Source organism: Xenopus laevis, chromosome 1L (assembly GCF_017654675.1).
Source record: "Xenopus laevis strain J_2021 chromosome 1L, Xenopus_laevis_v10.1, whole genome shotgun sequence".
NCBI lineage: Eukaryota > Metazoa > Chordata > Amphibia > Anura > Pipidae > Xenopus > Xenopus laevis.
In genome coordinates, this window is record NC_054371.1 from 224,196,948 (window position 1) to 224,222,085 (window position 25,138).

Consider the following 25,138-nt stretch of genomic DNA (forward strand, 5'->3'; position numbering starts at 1 on the left):
GATGATAGATAGATAGATAATAGATAGATAGATAGAATAGATAGAAGTAATAGATGATAGAATAGATAAAATAGATAAAGATAAAGATAGATAGATAGATAGATATAGATAGATGATATAGATAGATAGATAGATAGATAGATAGATAGATAGATAGATAGATAGATAGATAGATAGATAGATAGATAGATAGAGAGCATAGATAGATAGATAGATAGATAGATGATAGATAGATAGATAGATAGATAGATAAAGAAGATAAAGAAGAAAAGATAGAAGATAAGAAATGAAAGAAGAAAAATAGAACATAGATAGATAGATAGATAGATAGATAATAGATAGATAGATAGATAGATTAGTAGATAGATAGATAATAAATAATAGATGATAATAGATAGATAGATAGATAGATAAGATAGTAGATAGATAGATAGATAAGATAGATTATAGATAGATATAGATAGATAGATAGATAGATAGATAGATAGAAGAAAGAAAAAAGAAAAAGAATAGATAGATAGATAAGATAGATAATGATTGAAAATGATAGAAATAGATAGATAGATTAGATAGATGATAGATAGATAGATAGATAGATAGATAGATAGATAGATGATAGATAGATAGATAGATAGATAGATAGATAGATAGATAGATAGATAGATAGATAATAGGTGTTCTGCCATTTCACATGAGGAAAAGCTGCTCAGCAGTCGGCAGAGAGACTGACTTCTGGTTTGGGCAGCAGTTCAGGCTTAGCACATCCCTGGTTACAGCCCTATAGATCTATCCTGCTATTAATCCTTGCAGTTGCTCTTTTTGAGCAATGCCTCTGAGTGTAACTATGCAGAGCCGCTGAGGAACAATCCCCTGATTCCCTGCAAACTGAAACCTTCAGTCCTTCAAAGTAACTACTCTTCCATCACACTGGAGGACAATAGGGGGGAAAGTGACACCAAGAGGGAAGGTGGTTGTTTTCTTCTGTTTAATTTGAGAGTCACAGAGACAAGAGCTTTCCCTTTATTCCCTCCTGCTCTTGCTGAAGGCAAATACAAACACACACAGAGAGAAAGGAAATAGAAAGAGAGTTGGGGCACAAAAGACTTGGAGACATGTCCCTGTCCAACAGTGGGTGGGATTGATGTGACTCTGCTGCTTCTCACTGACAGCCCCTTTGGAAAGTAGAGGGTTTGTAGAGAGGAGACTGGTGTATCATTGCACTGCTCTGGCTGACTGATAGTAGGCGTGGAAGACCTGAGCCTTACACCAGGCACAAGAGACAGAGAGAAATCTAAAATATTCCAGAGAACAGAGAGAGAGAGAGAGAGGGAGAGAGGGAGAGAGGGAGAGAGGGAGTGCAGGTGTTGAAGGGAGGAAGAAGAAGAAGACTGACACCAATGGGACAAGTCGAGGACATGAGGATATGAGCTGGATACACTGTGACTTTACCTTGTAGCCTCCAAAGTCTCCTTGGGAAGATCTTTGCCTCCTGCCCACCCTGATCCATTGCTGCTCCCAGGTACAGTAATTAATTGCTGCCCGCCCTGCCCTCATTGCTTGTCACAACATCTAATTGCCAAGATTGATTTCTTCTCTTTAAACGTGCGATTTTAATTGAAGGCTGAATTGTAAGCGCCTCGCCCCCTCTGACCAAGCAGATTGAGGTAATTTAGTGTAATTTGCTTGCCAAAAGATTAATCGTTGAGGCTGGGCCGATTTGATTAAGTCAATTAATCTTTGATTACAGCGAACCCGTGTCATTTGCCAAAAACACTCACACGGCGACTCACTCACACACACACCGACCATCTCATGAGATTCCTAATGATGGGAGTTTATTTGCAAGTCTCCAGTCTGGTCAAGTCTTAACTTCTAGATCATGTTTTCCATGCCATTAATATGTGCCTAATTGTTGTATTTCCCCCCACTAAATCAGTTGCAGGTTATTTTTTAAAATTTAAATATATTTATTGTATACATTTGTTTGTACCGATGTCTAATTATTGAACAAGAAATGTGGGTTTTATCAGGGGATTCGAGAGAAGAAAAGAAACGATTAGAGGTTGCAATGGTGTTTCTAATGCAGAGAGAATTAAGGATAAATCTATCGTTGCAAATCTTGATATTGTGCTGGGGGTTGAGATGCAATGGATGCAATTAAAGGGTAAGCAGCATACAGACTACATCAGAGGCTTTATTTTTTAGGGTGGGTTTTCGATGAAGCCTTTATGATGCAGTGAAATTCCTTACTACAATTTTAAAACAAGGTTCTTAATGAATTTAGACCAATCTCTAGAGAGAGAGAGTTTATTCTATTATTATTCTATTATTATTCTATATTATTATAGGAGCGCTGTCCGTTCAGCACCTCACAGCGTGGGAAACCAAAGGAGCTGTCACTTCAGCACCCCGCACCCTGTGGATCAATTCCTGCCAGCACCCAGTAGCTTATAAACATTTATTTATCAACACTGGGCAAATTTGCCCATGTGCAGTGACCCGTGGCAACCAATCAAATTGCTGCATTAATTGTTCTACTTGCAGCTAGCTTTAAAAATCTAATCACGGATTGGTTGCTATAGGTAACTGCCCAAGGGCAAATTTGCCCAGTGTTGATAAATGAGCCCCCTTGTGTCCTATGACATCTCAGCACCCTTTTCCAACACCACTGTGAATAGAGGGGGGGCTCTAAAAAGGTGAATTGCTTTGGTTTTCATTCCATCTGGGGATTGGTTAAATCATACTGCAAGAAGAAGGCAATAGGGTGTCAGTAGCACTGTAGGTTATGACTATCCAGTATGCGACATGCAGCATCCAACTTTCTTGTAAGGGGAAATTGAGAGTTGTGGTTCAGTAACTGCAGGCAGCAGTGCTTTATAAATAATGGAACAATGATTGTGACTAGACAAACCAACACTGGACAAATTGCAGGACCCTTGGTAGTGTTAGTAACTTAAGGCCCTCCAGCTGCTTCTAGAATGTTATTCTACAATACCAGAGGCTTTAGGAGATGCCCATATTTGCCCATTAACAACAACTGAAGGATCAACCCACATTCTCTTGATAAACATTTTTGCTACTTGGTCTACTTGACTACCAGTCTCCTTTTCGTTTATGGTCACCTAAAAAAAGGCAAAACTACTTGCAAAGCAATTGTTTCAACCTTTACATTAGAAAATAAATCCATAAATGTCAGTGGGAGGTTCTCATTTAATATATGCCAACACAGTTTCCAGTTTCTGTTTCAATAAAGGCACCGATCCCCCCAAATAATTGTCCCTACTGGTCTAGGGTCAACATCTCCACTTTGGGTCATTCTTGATAAAACTCACAACTGCCCATCATTTCTACAAAGGCAGATCTCAATCCTTCTCACACTAATACATTGTGAATGTATTAGTGTTAGTAAATATCTGTACAGTTCTGTTTCTCAGAATGAGATTTGAGCAATCCTAAACGTTTTCAAAGGAGATTCATTTGATAAATGAGCACTAATCACTTGGACCCAAAAGAATTATTTTCGTTTAGGGATTTATTTAAAAAAAAACTGAATTTGTATAATTCTACAAGCCCATGATCTTATTACAATATAAATTCTTTTTTTTTTATTAATCAAAAACATTATTTATAGACAACAACAAAAGAATCCAGGTAGAGCAGGTGAATCGAGTTTAAGTGGGGTCTGTAATCCATTGATTTATTTAGGGTTTAAATGTGAACTGGGAGATCATTGTGATACTGAATTGTGAGGAAATTAGGGGGAAAGCATTGAACAGCCCCATTACCTGGACTGGTTAATTGATGTTGTCAAATGCAGGAAGTTGGCTAAACACCTATAAATAATGAATGGGTGTCCTGCAATAAAGAGCTAATGACTTACTACTATAGGCTGTGTGTTCATTTCTCAGCAGGGATTTTAGGGGACCCCCCATTGCAACAAACAAACAACTGTTCCAGGTATCATCCTCCCCACTGGTGAACACTTGTGTTTGTGTAAATACTTTTCTTGGCTACACCAGGAATCTCTGTTGTGGATTCAGAGGAGTCATTAGCAGGCAGCTTTAAGTGAATGTTAACATTAAATAAAGAAATCTCTTGATTGTAATACTAGCAGCCCTGCAATCATATCCCAGTGGGTGGTCATCAGGAATGATAGATGTCTCTTTACAATGTGAGCCTGGGAGATGCCTGTGGAAATGGAATGAGACTGTTTCACTGCTGCCATTGGGTTTAGTCATTAGTTAAAGGCGCCTGGCCAAGGACCCGGCTCCTACCAGCAACTTAGGTAGAAATAAATTTCCTTTTTCACATTCCAATTCTCATTACAAGTTAGTAATTAAGGTTGGATTGCTGCGCTCCCAATAAAGCCCATCCGTCTTCTTAATTGTTATTCTCTTCTGATGCATTTCACCCAGACACGAGATGGGGAAAGAAAAAAATATATATATAAAGTTTATTGTTTTATTTGAAGCCACTGGCATTTTTAATTAAATATTATTTCTGAGGGTTTTGGGTTTTTTTTTAAAGTTTTTACGCTTAAAGCCGTTATTTGCCTCATTGAGTCTCAGCAGATCCCTCTCCAGTTACCTCTTGAAATATAAAGGGTGTCAATAAATAGTGTGCGGAATACTCAGAGATATGATAGGGAAAGAGTCCTTTCATGTGAAATATATATCTCTAATAATTAACGCATCATAAAATCATATCATTCTTTGGGTTATAAGTAGAAATATTTGTATATACTTATTATAAGTATTTATAAATGTATATATAAATGTATATATATATATATATATATATATATATATATATATATATATATATATATATATATATATATATATATAATATATATATATATATATATATTATATTTATAAGTATTTATTTATAAGTATTTGTATAAATGCCCAAATATCACATGAATACATGTACATAATTACGCTTACAATGAAATATCTTCTTCTTCATTGACTCTGTACCTATTGCTGGGTTTGCTTTTTTGAGTTTCTCTTTTGCAGTTTGATACATCAATAATATACATTGATAAATGGAGTGACATAGGCTGAGAGAGACAGATGGACAGACAGACGGCTACATAGATGACATGATATGTGGTTCCAAAGATGTGGAGGGCACAGGAGTTTTAGAAGAACCTTAGGTACCCGGTAATTCTAAAGGTTCTTTAAAGACCCTCTTCCCCCACTGCCAGATCTTGTCTTTTGTTACTCAGCTGTGGGTTTTTCAAGGAGACAAATATGGCCTGAAGTGCTGTGATCAGATGAGCTTCAGGGCTTTGCAGATGGGACCCTCTCCATTGCGACCCCCTCCCAGTTCCAAATGAAAAGGGGAGAGAGAAATCATTATTTGCAGGGTACTTTTGTGGAGTCAGAACATAATTAAAAGAAGAAAGCGCAGTGACAATGAGAATCTGCAGTTGCCCAATATTGGGGCCCTTAACCCATTTTTTGCCAGAGGGGAATGAATATGGCACTGCCCCAATTAGGTCTGTCACACAGCAGTAATGATGGCACCAAACTGTGCCCCTGTGTCATGTCATTCTTTATAATATCCCTTGCTTTTACTTGAACAGACTGAGATAGATAGAAACATGATAGATGATAGATAGATAGATAGATAGATAGATAGATAGATAGATAGATAGATAGATAGATAGACAGACAGACAGTTATAGACAGACAGTTATCCCTGGCTACTGCCATATAAGATCAGCTGATATGTCATGATAAACAGAAATAGATAAGTGATGTTTAGAGAGATAAAGGCGTTCTCCCATTTATTGAAAGGTTAAATCCCTATATTTATTCAAAACTAGTAGCCAGCCACCTGGAGTCCAGCTAATTTGTATTCTAAATATTCAGAAGTCCACTCGAGTCAATTCCTCTACAACAAAACCCACTCAGGACTCTACCTGTGCGCTCTGCACCCCCACTGTCATCTCCAAAACAGGGTGTCCCTTTAATTCTTTTAGTAGGTTAGTTCATGGTTGTAAATATATGTAACCTTCAACTAATATTCAAAATTTTAAAATAAAGTGTAAGTTATATATATATATATATATATATATATATATATATTCCGCACACACATATATATATATATATATATATATATATATATATATATATATATATATATATATATATATATATATATATATATATATATATATATATATATATATAAAGATACATACAGTACATATATATATAAGTATGTATATATATATATATATATATATATATATATGTAAATTGCAGGTAAAACGTATTCGTCCCTTTTATAAAATGTATAATTAAAACCATAGAATTCTTAATGAATCAGATGAAAATTGAGCATAGGACTGGCCAGATATGGGATGACTTTGACGTAGTTGGCCAGCTTAAATATATTGCAATATATGGACAAACAATCCCTGTTTTGTTTAAAGGGTAAGGCATTTTTCAGTAGCAGTATGCACAAAATGTCTCTGTCTTAAATATATTGATAATGGGTTGAGTGCAGAGGAATCTTGTATTTGTCTATATGTATTTGTCTACATATATATATATATATATATATATATATATATATATATATACTTAAATATACATATATATATATATATATATATATATATATATATATATATATATATATATATATATATATATATATATATATATAAGTATATATATGTTCTTATATACTTATATTTGTAGTTTATATATGGATATTTCTTTTTACCCTCATTCGTTTTTTGGTAGACAAATTCTGAGTGCCACAACTCACACAGTACAAACATATATATATATATATTTATATATATATATATATATAGAGAGAGAGAGAGAGAGAGAGAGCACTGTGATGTGTGAAAAATAAAATCATTTGATTTACTAAGGGAAGTGCTGGCCTGGGAATGCTTTATTCCAAATTGCGAGTATATATATATATATATATATATATATATATATATATATATATATATATATATACACATAGTACAAAGTGATGGTACTTTCAGGAATTACACTGCAAAATTATTGTGAGAAAGGAAAAACTAGGTTTATTTATCCAACGTTTCGGTCCTTCACATGAACCTTCTCAAGGAAAAAATAAATATATATATATATATATATATATATATACAAACAGTACATACATATATTTATGTACAATAGAAGCATGTATTATCTATATTATATATACAGGCATATGTACCAAAACTATCATTATTATTCCAGTGCTTTGAATTAACCCAGTAATGACCAGCCTTCGCCGAGGCCTGTGAGAAGGGCAAAGTGTAAACTCCAGTGAAGGGAGAACAGATACATTTGTACAAAGGAAAAGGGCAAAATCAGATCAGCTGAGACCCAAGTAGCATTAAATGACCTGTCATTTTCCCGAGCATTTAGGAGCCGTAAAATTATCGGCCGAGATGTAAGGAATGTATGCGATTGTGAACTTTATGACAAGGGATTACTGTGCGACCCCAGAAGGAAATTACGCACAGATAAAGATTTTAGGCGCTTCTATAGGACTTGGGCGCAGAAGGTTTTTTTTTTGCCAGTGGGAAGATTTTATCAGATAATATTGAATCTTGTAAGATAAATAGACGTGTAGTTGTGAGTAGATTTGTGGGTGTGAATAGATTTGTGGGTGTAATTGTCCATCAGATGAATAAGTGAGTGGGGAGCCTTGGAAATGTGTTTTATTTAAAAGACAAAATCGTTTCGTTTGGAATCATTTTCTGAGAAACCTGCCAATATGCAAGAAATAACTCGTTCGGCGAATATTACAAAAAGTTCTTGTTAACGGATAAAAGTTCAAAAAGTAGTAGAGTAAAAAAGAAAGAGTAAAAAATACAAGTTCCAATTTAACAAAAACACAAGTGAGTGAAAAATATATATATATTTGTGCTGTATGTGATCCTGTGACCTTTCTAGTCAGTACATGGAAACTACACAGAACATGGATTAAATAAGCGACATATAAATATAAATAAATATAAAAAGTACTAATTACAATGATATTTTGCGCTCAGTGCAGACATTTTACTGGGACACATAAGAACCTGCTCACTGGATCTTCTTTCAGATTCTGCTGCTAAAAAAACCCTGAGCAATTAATTACACTCGCCCCCAAAATCAGGGCGCTGGCCGCATAATTCACTTTATCTTTTGTTTAATGAGCAGCTACAATAGCTTTGCCCCCCCCCCGTTAATTGGGATTCTAATTTCTTTAGCTCAATTGTTTGTAGCAGAAATAATTATTATCAGTGTCCTACATAGTAACTAAATCCTGGGAAATGATACAGGAATCCTGCCCACCTGTGCCCCCCGAGCAGGGAATGTAGGGATCTGATACGTTTATTTAGCGCACAGTGTTATCTATCCAACTATATCTGTCTGTCTATTAATTATCTCTCTATCTATCCATCCATCCATCTATAATCTATCTATCCAACTATCTCTATATCTATCCATCTATCTATCTATATGTCTGTCTGTTTATCTATCTAGATATCTGTCTATTTCTCTATCAATCATCTATCTATCTATCTATCTATCTATTTATTTATTTTTCTATCTATCTATCTATCTATCTATCTATCTATCTATCTATCTATCTATCTATCTATCTATCTATCTATATATCTGTCTGTCTGTCTGTCTATCTATATATCTCTGTTTATTTATCTCTATCTATATATCTATCTATATATATCTATATATATATATATATATATATATATATATATATATATATATATATATATATATATATATATGTCTATGTCTCTATCTCTCTATCTTTTTTTCTTTCTTTCTATCTATCTATTATCTATCTATCTATCTATCTATCTATATGTCTGTCTATCTCTATCTATCAATCTATCTGTTTGTCAATCTATCTATCTATCTATCTATCATCTATCCCTCCATCCATCTATTTATCTATCTTTCATCCATCTATTTATCTATCTTTCATCCATTCATTCATCAATCTCTTATGTATCTGTCTATCTATCTATATCTCTATTTATATCTATCAGTTTGGACATCTTTTTACTCTATTTATAAATGTTTGAGCCATATATGGGCCTTTTTCTATCTGATCTATCTGATTTAATTGGCCATATATATATATATATTTATATCCCCTGCTTTATACAAACACTAGGCCTTTTAATGGTATATTGCAAAATAAATGATATTGTTCTTCGCTTGTAAATACTTTGGACACGTTTGTCCCTGATTTTGGATTGTTTTATATTTGCGCTGTTATTCTCAGGGTGATGGAATCCAGCGGATCCCTTATAGTCCCTGTAGATCAGGAGGGGGGTGTCAGTAATTTAAGATAAAAATTAGCACCTGGCTCTTTTTCTTTACCTTATTCGAGTGATTTCTGCTCATATATACGTGGATTGTCTTAATTCTGCCATTTCAAAGATCCATCATAGAATATTTGTAAGGCACCCCTCCTTTAGTCCTCCCCTCCAACCTATAGGATATATGTTGACTCCTTGTGGGGGGAAGGGGTTAATATGGAGGCGATGACGTCAGCTAGAGGTGCTGAAGGAGTAGAGTGACAGTCCAGGCTGAAGCTGAATGTGAGCTGGGTGCTCTACACAAACACTTGCACCCTGACTCTCCCAGGTCACATCCTCTAGGTCCTACAGACGAGTTTATTATCCTGGATATACAATAACCCAAAATCTCCATCCCAGGATGTCCTGCTCCACTGTGTGAGGATTACCCTACTACTAACAGGTATTTCCTTAGTACTGAGCTGCTGCCTTAAATATTCTTTATTATACCTCTCCTTTCCTCCTGCTCTTTACAGCCACACGTGTGTGTGTTAGTGAGCGCAACGCGATCCGCAATAGTAACAGAGCTTTGCGCACAAATCGCTTAGAGAGAACTGCAAGGAGTAACCTTAAATTGTAGCTGTAAGGAGAGGATTTTGTTTTCGGCTACAGTGAGAAATGAATTTATTAAATCTCTAACCTTGTCTCAATAATATAAACCGACCTGAGTACTGTTCATATCGGGGAATGTGATATGTTGATTTTTTTTCTTGTTCCAAGGGGTCGGGGTTGTATAGAGGAGAGTGGGTAGAAAAGATACAGTTATTGGATGTAAATCATCAAATGCAGTTAATCCTTCCTGGGCCAGGGTACAGTGTATACACTACAGCAGGTATATACAGAGTCAACAGGAATTCTACCTTAGAGTAATCCCCGGTTATGTAATTGTATCATTACTCTATCGCCTATTTGCTGTTGAACTTTGCTTTAATCATGAGTCATTTCCTTAATCGGTTTAAAAATAACTAAAAAAGAGAAAAATAAATTAAAAAAATAAGTAGGAAACCATTTTTTTAAAAATATATTAATTCTGTATAATATATTCATTCGTTGACTATTATTATTATTATTTTTAAATGACTATTTCTGAGAAGGTTCTTTATAAAAAAAAATGGCACTGTACAAATATATGTAATTCAATTAACCGACAACGATTATCATCGATTAAACCAGCGAAGTCATTGATAGGAGCATTATCATTTAGCAATTTATTCGTTATTCGTGCGATGTACTTGATCAGAAAAATACGAATAATTCTTTCCACAATGGTAGTAAAGGAATAAATCAGATTTTTCCTTCTGTTTGATTTGTATCAGAGAAAACAGTTAGTCGCATTGGTCGCTTTGGCCTCATCACACCGGGTGCAAATAATAATTGCAATATCCAGTGTCATTTTGGGAATTTGGAAAAGTCAGATTATTGTTAAGATTATTCCTTGTGCATTTTACAGGTTACGATTTTAATGTGCTTAGTAATTGATCAATTAGAATATCAATTCGCGAATCCTACCACGACATTATCCGTATTCAAAGATATGTTTATAATTATGAGACCACACAAACTCTCACATGCTTTTACAAATATATATATTGTATATTAACTTATATATATTATATATATATATATATTTATATATCATTTATAATTTATATACACAGTATGTATGTCTATATAGATATAGGTTATGTGTGTTGCATAGTTGCAATAATGTTGAATTGTATGATAATATCTGCCGTTGCAATATGCAATTTGTCTCCTGAGATTTAATTAATGGAAAATTGGTTTTATGATTTTATTAATTAAGATATATATATATATATATATATATATATATATATATATATATATATATAATATAGGTTTTGCTTTTTTTAAAGTGCTGCAGATTCTGGGTGTCCTGCAAGGCCAAAATCCATGCTATAAGCCCATTTACTTTGCCATTCATTTCAGTAAAGAAACCCCTTCTGTGGGCAGCACATGCTCTTGTATATTGGAGAGGTTAATTGGGTTTTAATTAAGTGTAGCATCACTGCAAATTGATACAAAGGAGATACAACTGATAAGAGACAATACATCAAGGAAGGAATGGCCCCAAAAATTAAAAGACAGGTGACTGATTTTTTTCTGTTTGAGACCAACTAGAACAGAAAGTGTTTTCCTGTTGGACTGGACATTTTTGGGGCCCACAGCAGAAATGGGGGCTGAGAAAATTCTGGACCACAAAGGATGCATGACTGTGCACTATACTGTATACTGCTTTCTTCTACATGCCCACCCGAGATATTTAGTTATATCTACCGGCAGTGTACCTCTTTTTTATGGGGGCCTATAGCTATAGTAGCAGTGGGGTAATAGTCTCTGGGAAGGGAGTGTGACTGTGGGATAGCAGGTATAGTAGGGAGAGATGGTGTCTATAGTAACAGTGGATAATAGTCTCTGGGAAGGGAGTGTGACTGTGGGATAGCAGGTATAGTAGGGAGAGATGATGTCTATAGTAACAGTGGGATAATAGTCTCTGGGAAGGGAGTGTGACTGTGGGATAGCAGGTATAGTAGGGAGAGATGGTGTCTATAGTAACAGTGGGGTTATAGTCTCTGGGAAGGGAGTGTGACTGTGGGATAGCAGGTATAGTAGGGAGAGATGGTGTCTATAGTAACAGTGTGGTAATAGTCTCTATGAAGGGAGTATGACTGTGGGATAGCAGGTATAGTAGGGAGAGATGGTGCCTATAGTAACAGTGGATAATAGTCTCTGGGAAGGGAGTGTGACTGTGGGATAGAAGGTATAGTAGGGAGAGATGGTGTCTATAGTAACAGTGGATAATAGTCTCTGGGAAGGGAGTGTGACTGTGGGATAGCAGGTATAGTAGGGAGAGATGGTGCCTATAGTAACAGTGCGATAATAGTCTCTGGGAAGGGAGTGTGACTGTGGGATAGCAGGTATAGTAGGGAGAGATGGTGCCTATAGTAACAGTGGGATAATAGTCTCTGGGAAGGGAGTGTGACTGTGGGATAGCAGGTATAGTAGGGAGAGATGGTGCCTATAGTAACAGTGGGATAATAGTCTCTGGGAAGGGAGTGTGATTGTGGGATAGCAGGTATAGTAGGGAGAGATGGTGCCTATAGTAACAGTGGATAATAGTCTCTGGGAAGGGAGTGTGGCTGTGGGATAGCAGGTATAGTAGGGAGAGATGGTGCCTATAGTAACAGTGGGATAATAGTCTCTGGGAAGGGAGTGTGACTGTGGGATAGCAGGTATAGTAGGGAGAGATGGTGCCTATAGTAACAGTGGATAATAGTCTCTGGGAAGGGAGTGTGACTGTGGGATAGCAGGTATAGTAGGGAGAGATGGTGTCTATAGTAACAGTGGATAATAGTCTCTGGGAAGGGAATGTGACTGTGGGATAGCAGGTATAGTAGGGAGAGATGGTGCCTATAGTAACAGTGGATAATAGTCTCTGGGAAGGGAGTGTGACTGTGGGATAGCAGGTACAGTAGGGAGAGATGGTGCCTATAGTAACAGTGGATAATAGTCTCTGGGAAGGGAGTGTGACTGTGAGATAGCAGGTATAGTAGGGAGAGATGGTGCCTATAGTAACAGTGGATAATAGTCTCTGGGAAGGGAGTGTGACTGTGGGATAGCAGGTATAGTAGGGAGAGATGGTGCCTATAGTAACAGTGGATAATAGTCTCTGGGAAGGGAGTGTGACTGTGGGATAGCAGGTATAGTAGGGAGAGATGGTGCCTATAGTAACAGTGGATAATAGTCTCTGGGAAGGGAGTGTGACTGTGGGATAGCAGGTATAGTAGGGAGAGATGGTGCCTATAGTAACAGTGGATAATAGTCTCTGGGAAGGGAGTGTGACTGTGGGATAGCAGGTATAGTAGGGAGAGATGGTGCCTATAGTAACAGTGGGATAATAGTCTTTGGGAATAGTGTCTGGGACATACTTTATAACAATTATGTAACATTTAGCCACCCTTTAAAAATCATAAGCAAATAGAGGGGTCCAATCCCATAGTATGTACCATTCAGTTATTTATCAATTATTTATGATAAAACAGCTAAAATTGCACTTTACCCTGATAAAGTGGACCACGGTCCAACAAAACGTTTTGGTTATCACATGCTTGGTGAGGTGGCAACATATTCAACTGATCAGCATAAGCCGGGTCACTGATGACCTTTTAAACAGTGATACTTTGTAAGTGCAATTTTAACTGTTTTATAATAAATAAATTAGGGATGCACCGAATCCACTATTTTGGCCAAACCCCCGAATCCTTTGCGAAAGATTCGGCAGAATGCCAAACCGAATCCGAACCCTAATTTGCAAATGTAAATTAGAGGTGGGAAGGGGAAAACATTTTTTTATTCCTTGTTTTGTGACAAAAAGTCCCGCAATTTCCCTCCCCGCCCCTAATTTGCATATGCAAATTAGGATTAGGTTCGGCCGAATCCTGCTGAAAAAAGCAGTCCTGGCCAAATCCTGAACCGAATCCTGGATTCGGTGCATCCCTAAAATAAATAAATGATACACACTGTGGGTTTGAACCCCATTATTTTCTTAAGCTTTTAGATGACCAACGATTGACTTGCAACTTTGCAAAGTGGCTGCAACCAAGTTATGGAAAGAAGTTATAATTCTGCTATTTTCTAATTTTTATAATCTATAAAAAATTAGGAGGATCATTTGGTTTTACACAACTGCTTAGAACTTTTTGCTCTCTCTTGTTCTTTGGATTGAATCATTATTGAATTGTCTACTCAGTCGGTATATATGCTACTTACATCCTTCTTTATATACTGCAATATCTTAGTTCACGTCTGTTTGTCTCTTTTTGCAATAGACAGAAGACCAGAGAAGACCCTCTTGCTCACCTTTGGAGAGATGGCTACCAGTCCCTTACCAGGAACCAATGATATTCTCCTGGCATCTACCCCCAGCACTTGCCCCCAGGATTCTCTGAGCCAGTCCAGGTCTGGTTACTCTGCCATGAAACCCAACCAGGTCAGCCAAGTCATTCTTTATGGCATCCCCATTGTCTCACTGGTGATTGATGGACAAGAAAGGCTATGCCTTGCTCAAATCTCCAACACCCTCCTCAAGAACTACAGCTACAATGAAATCCACAACAGGAGAGTGGCCCTTGGCATCACCTGTGTGCAGTGTACCCCGGTGCAGCTGGAGATATTAAGGCGAGCTGGGGCAATGCCAATATCTTCTAGAAGGTGTGGGATGATCACCAAAAGAGAAGCTGAAAGACTGTGCAAGTCGTTCTTAGGTGAAAACAGACCTCCCAAACTTCCAGACAACTTTGCTTTTGATGTGAGCCATGAGTGTGCTTGGGGCTGCAGGGGCAATTTCATCCCAGCCAGATATAATAGCTCCAGGGCCAAGTGCATCAAGTGTACTTATTGCAACATGTACTTCTCTCCCAACAAATTCATCTTCCATTCACACCGCACACCAGAGGCGAAATACACGCAGCCAGATGCAGCCAACTTCAACTCATGGAGGAGGCACTTGAAACTGTCAGATAAGACTCCTGCAGATGACATGATTTTCGCCTGGGAGGACGTGAAAGCCATGTTTAATGGCGGCAGCCGCAAGAGGGCGCTCTCCCATGGACACTGTCATTCCATAAGCTCAGTCAAGTCCACCACTGGAATCCTACCCCACATGATAGGTCAGGAGATCAGCCAGAAGAGGCCAAGGTATGAGGAAGAAGAGGAGATAGAGACTTCTAACCTCGCAAGCAAAAGCCAGAGAAGCTATCCGGTCATACCAGTGCCCAGCAAAGGGTTTGGCATGTTGCAAAAGTTTCCTGCCAGCACCCTTTTCCCTAACCCTTATACCTTCCCGGCTTTTGGACTCTGCCAGAAGAAAGATGATAGTGACTCTGTCAATAGTCAGAAGACAAGTGCGCTGTCTGGCTTGTTTTGGCCTGGGAGGAAAGATGCTTTCTACCCCCCATTTTGTATGTTCTGGCCACCAAGAACACCAGGAGGTCTCCCAGTCCCCACTTACCTCCAGCCTCAACCCAGCGCCCTCACCTCTATCACAGACAATCCTAGTTTACGGCAAGCCTTCCTGGAGCTCTCTGACCGAGAGCGGGGATGGCAAGCAGCATTAGCAACCCGGTGACAATCTATCTTGAGACAGAATGGCTCAAGTGCCCCAGTGGCCGGATGACATCAGGGCCTCCTCTGAAGGAAGGCCATATTTTGGACGTACACCTCTTTGTCCCTAATCAGAAAACAGAAGCTACCATTTCAGTCTTCAGGCCGTGTGGTGAAAGATGCAGAAAGTATAGCCAAGCTACATGGCAACATCGGAGGACTTTGCATGGACGACACGTTTCCCCCGGCACGCGCTGCAGTTACCAGAGTGATGGCTCAGACACGGATGAAGAGGGAGGAGGGGACGTAGAGTCCAACAAACAACAGGACGATGAAGGAGGAAGAGGATCTCAGCGAGGCCAGTTTCTCAAGCAGAGGCTGTCAGAGAGGAAGACAAGACCCTCAAGGAAAGGTTCCTACCCGACTCCCCGAAATGAGCCGCACCATGAGGAGAAACTCGACAGCCCTGGAACCCCAAAAGACTCCAGCCCCCGTCATACATCACTGGAGGAACCCTGCTGCAAAGATGTAAATATCCCCCCCCCCTCTGGGCTGTTCTGCTAATTATTATTATTTAAATGCAGCTTTAGGCGGAATGCTTGATGTATGCATAATAAGATTGATAGCTCCGTGCCCGGCAGGAATGAAATCTTCAATATGTTTCGCTTTTTAACACAATGCCACTGAGAGCAAATGTTCAACATGCAAATAAAGCGTCCCCTTGAGATCAGCGCACACTCCCCTCCTCCCACCCGGCCATCTAATAGGAGCGTGTGACATTCTATTCCTCCTCTATACGCCTAGGCACAAGGGCTCACACTCACGCCACGCTGTAGATTTCACAATGCTGTGGGTTTCATACTACTGACAGCAAAATGTCCTAGAGATGGACATAAACAACACAAAGCTTTGTGTCTAAAACTATTAGTAATAGTTATAAAAGTAGTAAACAGTAAACAGTCCTGCCCTGCTTTATGGCAGCTGAGATTCTAGCTATCTGTATAACAGAGCATTCTGTCCCAGTGGCTGCACAGATCCTCTCTGATCTCCATTGTAAGCAGCAGTCCTGTCCTGCTTTATGGCAGCTGAGATTCTAGCTATCTGTATAACAGAACATTCTGTCCCAGTGGCTGCACAGATCCTATCTGATCCCCATTGTAAGCGGCAGTTCTGTCCTGCTTTATGGCAGCTGAGATTCTAGCTATCTGTATAACAGTTTTGAGAGCTTAATTAGCAAAGCGATTCAGAAAAAAAGAAAGCTAATCAAGGCCAGGGAAAACTCAACAACAGTTATAGGGTCGGGGCACTCAGGCAGATTCAGGGAGATAAGTCCCCCAGCGACAAATCTCTTCTTCGGGATGACGAATCTACCCGAACTGCCTCCCCAGGCTTTCCGCCGGCTAAAATGTAAATCGCCGGCGGGATGGCACTCGACGAGATTCGTTATTCGAAGTCGCCCGAAGTTTCCTCGTGAGGCAATTTTGGGCGACTTCAGAAAACAAATCGTGCCAAAGCAGGGAAGGCACTTCGGGGAGATTAGTCGCCCTGAAGAAGAGGAGATTTGTTGCCAGGTGACTAATCTCCCCGAATCTGCCTGTGTGCCCTGACCCTTAAAATGTATTTTATGCAACTGGATATTTTAACTAGGGATGCACAAATCCAGGATTCGATTCAGGATTCGAACAAGATTTGGCCTTTTTAAGCAGGATTCTTATTCAGCTGAATCCAAGTGACTGGCCGAATCTAATCCAAATCCAAAAAATCCCATGACTTTCCGTCACACAGACAAGGAAGTCTCTTTCCCCCTCGGTTCACTAATTTACATATGCAAATTAGGCTTTGGATTCGGTTCAGTATTTGGCTGAAACTTTCACAAAGGATTCAGGATTCAGCCGAATCCTAAAATAGTGGATTGGGTGAATCCTTAATTTTGACAGTAAAAAAGAAACTTTCCAATTACTAAGTACATGCAAGGTGAAATAGAAATACTGTGGAATCCTTTATTGACAATTACATGGTGCATTTAGCCACAATGCTGTGTATCTGTACTGAATAATATACATGTGCATCCCTGGTGTATTTATTGTAGACTCAGAAAACCAAAGAGGACAGCGCCAGCTTATCTACGAAAGAAGACTGTTACCCGGGTATGTTTCATTTTTACCTTCTAGTCTCTATTGAGTATTTTGTTGAAATGAAAAAAAAAATTCTTTATGCTAGTGAGTGATTATTTGTACCCTGGGTACCCCTGGAACTATAGCAGGGTGACTGTTACCGCAATGTTTCTATATATCTGTAACCTTGTTATGAGCTAAGGGGGCCCAGCCTGAGGTCAGTTAGGGGGAGATTTGGGGTGAATGCTTATTTGTGCCTGGGTACCCCTGGAACTATAGCAGGGTGACTGTTACCCCAATGTTTCTATATATCTGTAACCTTGTTATGAGCTAAGGGGCCCATCTGAAGGTCAGTTAGGGGAGATTTGGGTGAGTGTTTATTTGTACCCTGGGTACCCCTGGAACTATAGCGGGTGACTGTTACCCCAAGTTTCTATATATCTGAACCTTGTTTTTGAGCTAAGGGGGCCAGCCTGAAGGCCAGTTAGGGGAGATTTGGGGTATTTATTTGTGCCTGGTACCCTGGAACTATAGCAGGGTGTCTGTTACCCCAATGTTTCTATATATCTGTAACCTTGTTATGAGCTAAGGGGGCCAGTCTGAAGGTCAGTTAGGGGGAGATTTGGGGTGAGTGTTTTATTTGTACCCTGGGTACCCCTGGAATAATAGCAGGGTGACTGTTACCCCAATGTTTCTATTATATCTGTAACCTTGTTATGAGCTAAGGGGGCCCAGTCTGAAGGTCAGTTAGGGGAGATTTGGGGTGAGTGTTTATTTGTACCCTGGGTACCCCTGGAACTATAGAGGGTGACACCCCAATGTTTCTATATATCTGTAACCTTGTTATGAGCTAAGGGGCCCAGCCTGAAGGCCAGTTAGGGGGAGATTTGGGGTGAGTGATTATTTGTACCCTGGGTACCCCTGTAACTATAGCAGGGTGACTGTTACCCCAATGTTTCTATATATCTGTAACCTTGTTATGAGCTAAAGGGGGCCCAGTCTGAAGGTCAGTTAGGGGGAGATTTGGGTGAGTGTTTATTTGTACCCTGGGTACCCCTGGAACTATAGCAGGGTGACACCCCAATGTTTCTATATATCTGTAACCTTGTTATGAGCTAAGGGGGCCCAGCCTGAAGGCCAGTTAGGGGGAGATTTGGGGTGAGTGATTATTTGTACCCTGGGTACCCTGTAACTATAGCAGGGTATCTGTTATCCAATGTTTCTATATATCTGTAACCTTGTTATGCTAAGGGGCCCAGTCTGAAGGTCAGTTTAGGGGGAGATTTGGGGTGAGTGTTTATTTGTACCTGGGTACCCTGGAACTATAGCAGGGTGACACCCAATGTTTCTATATATCTGTAACCTTGTTATGAGCTAAGGGGGCCCAGTCTGAAGGTCAGTTAGGGGGAGATTTGGGGTGAGTGTTTATTTGTACCCTGGAACTATAGCAGGGTGACTGTTACCCCAATGTTTCTATATATCTGTAACCTTGTTATGAGCTAAGGGGGCCCAGCCTGAAGGTCAGTTAGGGGGAGATTTGGGGTGAGTGTTTATTTGTGCCCTGGGTACCCCTGGAACTATAGCAGGGTGACTGTTACCCCAATGTTTCTATATATCTGTAACCTTGTTATGAGCTAAGGGGGCCCAGTCTGAAGGTCAGTTAGGGGGAGATTTGGGGTGAGTGTTTATTTGTACCCTGGGTACCCCTGGAACTATAGCAGGGTGTGAAGGGGCCTAGATATTTACTGGTTCACAGATTTGGGTAGAATGGAATGATCTTTGTATGATAACCGAGAGACGGGGTCAGTGGTAGGTTTTGCTTTAGTGTAACACAAAGAAAGTGTATGGATTTGGGTGTGTGACTACAAATTTGGCAGTGGAACACCTATAGTGAAGCGTATTGTTTGATGTGCTTCTAATCTGTACACCATTATTTTTATAATTTTCCTGAATTAGTTATTTCATTTTTTTAAACTATCAAGTTGAAGGCTGAAGCCTTCCCATGTAATGAATGAGTATATTCGACCCATTTTTCCTTATGTTCAAGTAAATTAGTTGGCTTCCTCTTGCTGATATTTGCAGAAAGACCCTTGGGGTGTCCAAGAATGATGCATGTGGGTTACCAAGGGCCCCTGTGCCCCAAGAAACCCCTAAAAAGATACATATGCCAAGGATACTATATATTGGCACTGCATAATGTTTCACATCTGTAATGTAAAAAATGTTCTGTCATGTTACACTGCATTGTACCCTCAATGTACCCCCTACTGTAAATGATAAGGATATTAGAAGTCACTGAGGGGTTGTTCTGTGACCATATAAAGGCACAAGGCTGCAGGCTGAGTTATACAGGGAACTCTGAGTATCACTCATGTATTATAAGGGATAATGTACCCCCTACTGTAAATGATAAGGATATTAGAAGTCACTGAGGGGTTCTGTGACCATATAAAGGCACAAGGCTGCAGGCTGAGTTATACAGGGAACTCTGAGTATCACTCATGTATTATAAGGGATAATGTACCCCCTACTGTAAATGATAAGGATATTAGAAGTCACTGAGGGGTTGTTCTGTGACCATATAAATGCACAAGGCTGCAGGCTGAGTTATACAGGGAACTCTGAGTATCACTCATGTATTATAAGGGATAATGTACCCCCCTACTGTAAATGATAAGGATATTAGAAGTCACTGAGGGGTTGTTCTGTGACCATATAAAGGCACAAGGCTGCAGGCTGAGTTATACAGGGAACTCTGAGTATCACTCATGTATTATAAGGGATAATGTACCCCCTACTGTAAATGATAAGGATATTAGAAGTAACTGAGGGGTTGTTCTGTGACCATATAAAGGCACAAGGCAGAATCATATAAATATGTATTAAACATCTTGATCTCTTGCCCCTCTCTTACCTATATAAAGTTATATATTTGTTTCATTGCAGACAAAAGCAAAGAGATGCATTTCTTTCCCGCAGAATCAGAACCATCTGGAGGGGAGTTCTGGAGAGATCTCACAGGTAATGTCTGTTTGTTTCCTTTAATACAAATGGGGCCATAGCCCTTTAATACATGCGCGGCTGCTTTTTGCGGGGCCTGACGGTGGCAGCCACTTTCATCTAATATCCCCAAGAATAAGCAAATTGGAATAAAAAAAAAAGAAGGCCATTAATAGCAACAGGATTATTAATTGCATGAGAAGGGATTTTAGCGGCGGATACAATGAGAGCTCCGGCACCGCCATGGCAATAATTGAAATGTCTCTTAAAAACCTTCCATTAAAAAGGATCACAGCTTATTGCTTTTTATATCTGTCAGAAAGACATTAAAGGTGTTTTACGGCCATCTCTGGCAGCATTTATATTATCCGCGCGATAATGATCTCTACACAAAATGTATAATACATTGACAAAAATTACATTATACAAATTAAATGAAACCACCTTTTTACTGATTGCTAAATGTCTCCGAGGGCTCGGCGAGAGACGTGATTAGAAGTTTTGATACTAAGTTGCATTGCAGTGTCTTAAGGAGAGGGCTTTCTGCTTTCCTGGGAAAAAGGGAATCTAATTTTCCATTTATGTAATGCAAACTGCCTTGGCTTTGACTATTCACGGTTAATTGACTGTCAAACGAGGTTGTTATCCTCAGGCAATGTCTGCAAATTTGCCTGTCAAATGAGACAGAGAGAGCAGGCAGCAGAGAGAGAGACAGAGAGAGAGAGGGAAGAGCAGAGAGAGAGGCTGAGCTGGAAGGGGACAAGAAGCCTATGTAGAAGCTCAATGGGTCAGGACTGCGGCCCTCCTGCTGCCGGGAGTTGCCAAGCAAAATGCCCCAATATAACTACAGGAGTAGCAATGCAGACCAAGTGCATAGTGGGTGGCCTAGACATGTAGGGCAAACAGTGGAGATCCTGGATGATGCACAATTTAATACAAGCGTGCAATATACATTTATTTTTATTAGGGAACACCTAATCCACTATTTGGGAACCCCAGATCCTTGCTGAAAGATGAGGCCGAATACCGAACCGAATCCGAACCCCTAATTTGCATATGCAAATTAGAGGCAGGAAAGGAAAAAGTGGAAAAAAATCTTCTTTTGTGACGAAAAAGTCATGTGATTTCCCTGCCCGCCCCTAATTTACGTATTAGGATTCGGTTCGGCCAGGCACAAGGATTCGGATGAATCCAAATCAAGAACCGAAATCCTGGATTCAGTGCATCCCTAATTTTTTATTGTTACAGTGAAACCTTGATTTTAAGTCCCCTGATTTTAATTTTTCCCGCAATTTACATTTTTTATTTGTGGTCCCACCAATTTATAATCCATTTCAAGGGGTGCATTTCCCTAATTTTAAGTAATGTTTTCCCAGATTTTACATCAGAATTTGGTCCTGATGTTCCATAAATGGCTTTTTTCTTCTATGAATGTTATTAGTGAAATAAAGAGGTATAAAATACTAACCAGATGTATATTTGCCCTGGTTCTGCCTGTAAATGGTGAGTTCCAATGAGTCTGCCCCTTATACAGTCCTGCACCAATCACTTATTGCTTTAGGCTGTGTATGTGACTGACAGAGAGACTTGCACCCCCCATAGTGTAACATTAACACTGCAATGTTTAACCCTTGTTATTAACACACTAAATACTGTATCTCAAAGTAGAACTCACTCCTGTGCTCATATCCTTTCAGTACTTGAAGAAAAAGTTACTTTAACACATGCCCCTGATTTAACATTTTCCCGGATTTTACATAATTTTTTTCCTGGTCCCCTGAAAACATAAAATGGGGGTTCCACTGTATATAGAATCAACCTAAACTGCATTCACATACCTAAGGGGTCATTTGCTGACCATGGAAGCAAGTACTAGGGCTCCAAGGGGAACGGTTTAGCTCATTCTAAAAGCACTTGAGTCTTGGATCTGGATGTTCTCTTCATTTATAGTAATAAAAAGTACCAATAAAAATACATTTGTAGCTTTAAAATTTGTTTTAGATTGGGTCAGTGACCCCATTTAAAAGCTTGAAAAAAAAACAAAAGCAAAAGGCAAATAATTTAAATACAAAAAAAAAACAAAATAATGAAGACCGATTTGAAAGTTACTTAGAATTAGCCATTCTATAACATATGAATATAACAACTGAAAGGTGAGCCACCCCTTTAAGTCCTTTAAGAAAGGAGGGGGGATTTTGTCAGTTTGGGGGGAAAAGCAAAAATACAAAGTCATGAGGGATCTGTCATTGACTTTACCCTTCAATGTCAGACGTGGCTCCAGAATGAGGCCTCCCCGCAGTAGCTCCCACATCTGTAATATGCACTGAACTAGTTCAAGAAGGAACCGCCTGTAAAGACAATAAGATAAAGGAAACGATACGGCAGGTCCCACCCCTATTGTATATATAGAAATACAAATATACCATACCTCCCAACATTTTGGAAATAGAAAGAGGTACAACGGTAACATTTTTTGACCAAGCCTGTTTTTATGGCCACACCCCCTAATTACCGTGTCCATTTTACAAAATTTGGCAGGTTGTGAAAGTTTGAAAAATTTCTATTGTTTTTATGTTATTACAGTTTTGCTAATGAAGGTGAATTGCCCTTTAAGCTGCAAATCAGTTTCTCCAGGAGACCTGCTTTTCTTAAGTTATTACACTTTTTTGCTTATCTTAAATTGCTACAAAAGTATCTAAGTGCACCTGTCACATATGCTGGGCTCTCCACCAAAAGCCAATTAAGTTTGTATGTTTCTGTGGCTGTTCAGTGCAGGAGATCAAAGAGAAAAATCAAGATATTTCAGTAACAATCAGGGATGCGGGTTGAGCTGTCGAAATTTGGACTGTCCCGTGAAAAACGGGACAGTTGGGGAGTATGATGTGCAGAAGAGGAATGCTGTGGGCACAGTTATATTCTCATGCAGCACAATGTCAGCTGGAAAGCTCAGCAAGGGTTAAAGGCAGAGAGATACAAAAGGAATGAGAATATGTGGCCCATAAAGCTTGTAATTAACTTCTGTATCATATTCCCAGCGTGCGACACACAAATTTGCCTTTGCTGATTCGCTGCGATTTTCATTTTAATAACTTGTTGAAACGTGGCCCTGAGAGCCGAGCTATAAACTGCAGCACTCGCCCCCCACCCTTCGCTCGCCGCACAAACAGATGTTGGGTGTTTGTTATTGTCTTCGAGGTGCCAGTAAAACCCAATGTAAAAACTCCATTTGTCCCACCGGGGAGATGATGGTTCATCCCCTGAGGTTGTTCTGCACCAAACGGGCCCTTTATCTGAAATTTATGGAGGCGTTTCACCTCCCTGGATTCAGTTTTAATCTCAAAAAAAGTCAATTGCTTTAATAAAAAAAGGGGCCACGGAGCAAGGGCCAAAGTCATTGCAGGACTGATTTTTATATCTTTTTGCTTTTTCCCCCATAGGAGAAGCCAGCCAGGAAAACAGCACCGCCCACTCCCTAAAAAAGGACGTTGGGAGCATGGGAAAAGGTAATAATACCCCTCTCCATCTTTAGTATTTACTTTACCTTTAAAGGAGAACTAAACCCTAAAAATGAATTTGCTTAAAAATGTCCTATTTCATATAGTGAACTTATTGCACGAGGCTAAAGTTTGAGCTTGTCAATAGCAGCAATGATCCAGGACTTCAAACTTGTCACAGGGGGTCACCATCTTGGAAAGTGTCTGTGACACTCACATGCTCAGTGGGCTCTGATTGGCTGTTGAGAAGCTAAGCTTAGGGCTCGTCACTAATTATCCAGCAGAAAATGAGCTTCCCTGGCTGTAATATAAGCTGATGCTACAGGTTTGCTGATTATTAAATTCTGATGCTAATTGCACTGGTTTCTGGGCTGCCATGTAGTAATTATGTGTATTAATTACTAATCAGCCTTATATTGTGGTTCAGATGCCCAAAAATATAATGTACAACATTTCTAGCCTACTTCTTTAATTAGGCTTTAGTTGTCCTTTAAATATTGCCAGCTCTATTATACTCCCAGTTATCAAGGAAGTCATTGGTGCATTTGAGGGGCCGTATGTCCAACCTCCCTGAGACCCTTTAGCAGTGAGCAGATGCTGGGAGTTGTACTTCACTAGCAGCTGAAGGGCTGCAGGTTGGGTTGACGCTGATATATATAGTAGTACTACTGTCTTCTCTCCCCTATGTCTCCAGACCAATAGCTGACAGTTCTTCTTTAAAGGGGTTGTTCACCATTAAATTCACTGTTAGTATGATGTAGAGCAGTGATCCCCAACCAGTAGCTCGTGAGCAACATGTTGCTCTCCAACCCCTTGGATGTTGCTCCCAGTGGCCTCAAAGCAGGATCTTATTTTTGAATTCCAGGCTTGGAGGCAAGTTTTGGTTGTATAAAAACCAGTTGTACTGCCAAACAGAGCCTCAATGTAGGTTGACAATCCACACCGGGGCTACTAAATGGCCAATCACAGCCCTTATTTGACACCCCAAGAACATTTTTCATGCATGTGTTGCTCCCCAACTCCTTTTACTTCTG

At 39.4% G+C, this 25,138-nt stretch overlaps 1 protein-coding gene across 1 annotated transcript in view; it reads left to right on the forward strand.

Moving 5' to 3' along the window:
- Nucleotides 1–912: 912 nt before the first annotated feature.
- Nucleotides 913–25,138, forward strand: part of LOC108718696 (SKI family transcriptional corepressor 2) — a 30,638-nt gene continuing 6,412 nt past the window's right edge. The window contains 8 exon segments of the mRNA XM_041570270.1: nt 913–1,519; nt 14,224–15,566; nt 15,568–15,624; nt 15,627–15,726; nt 15,729–16,024; nt 17,586–17,643; nt 20,557–20,631; nt 24,048–24,113. Coding sequence (XP_041426204.1) covers nt 14,265–15,566; nt 15,568–15,624; nt 15,627–15,726; nt 15,729–16,024; nt 17,586–17,643; nt 20,557–20,631; nt 24,048–24,113 — 1,954 coding nt within the window. The 5' untranslated portion in view covers nt 913–1,519; nt 14,224–14,264.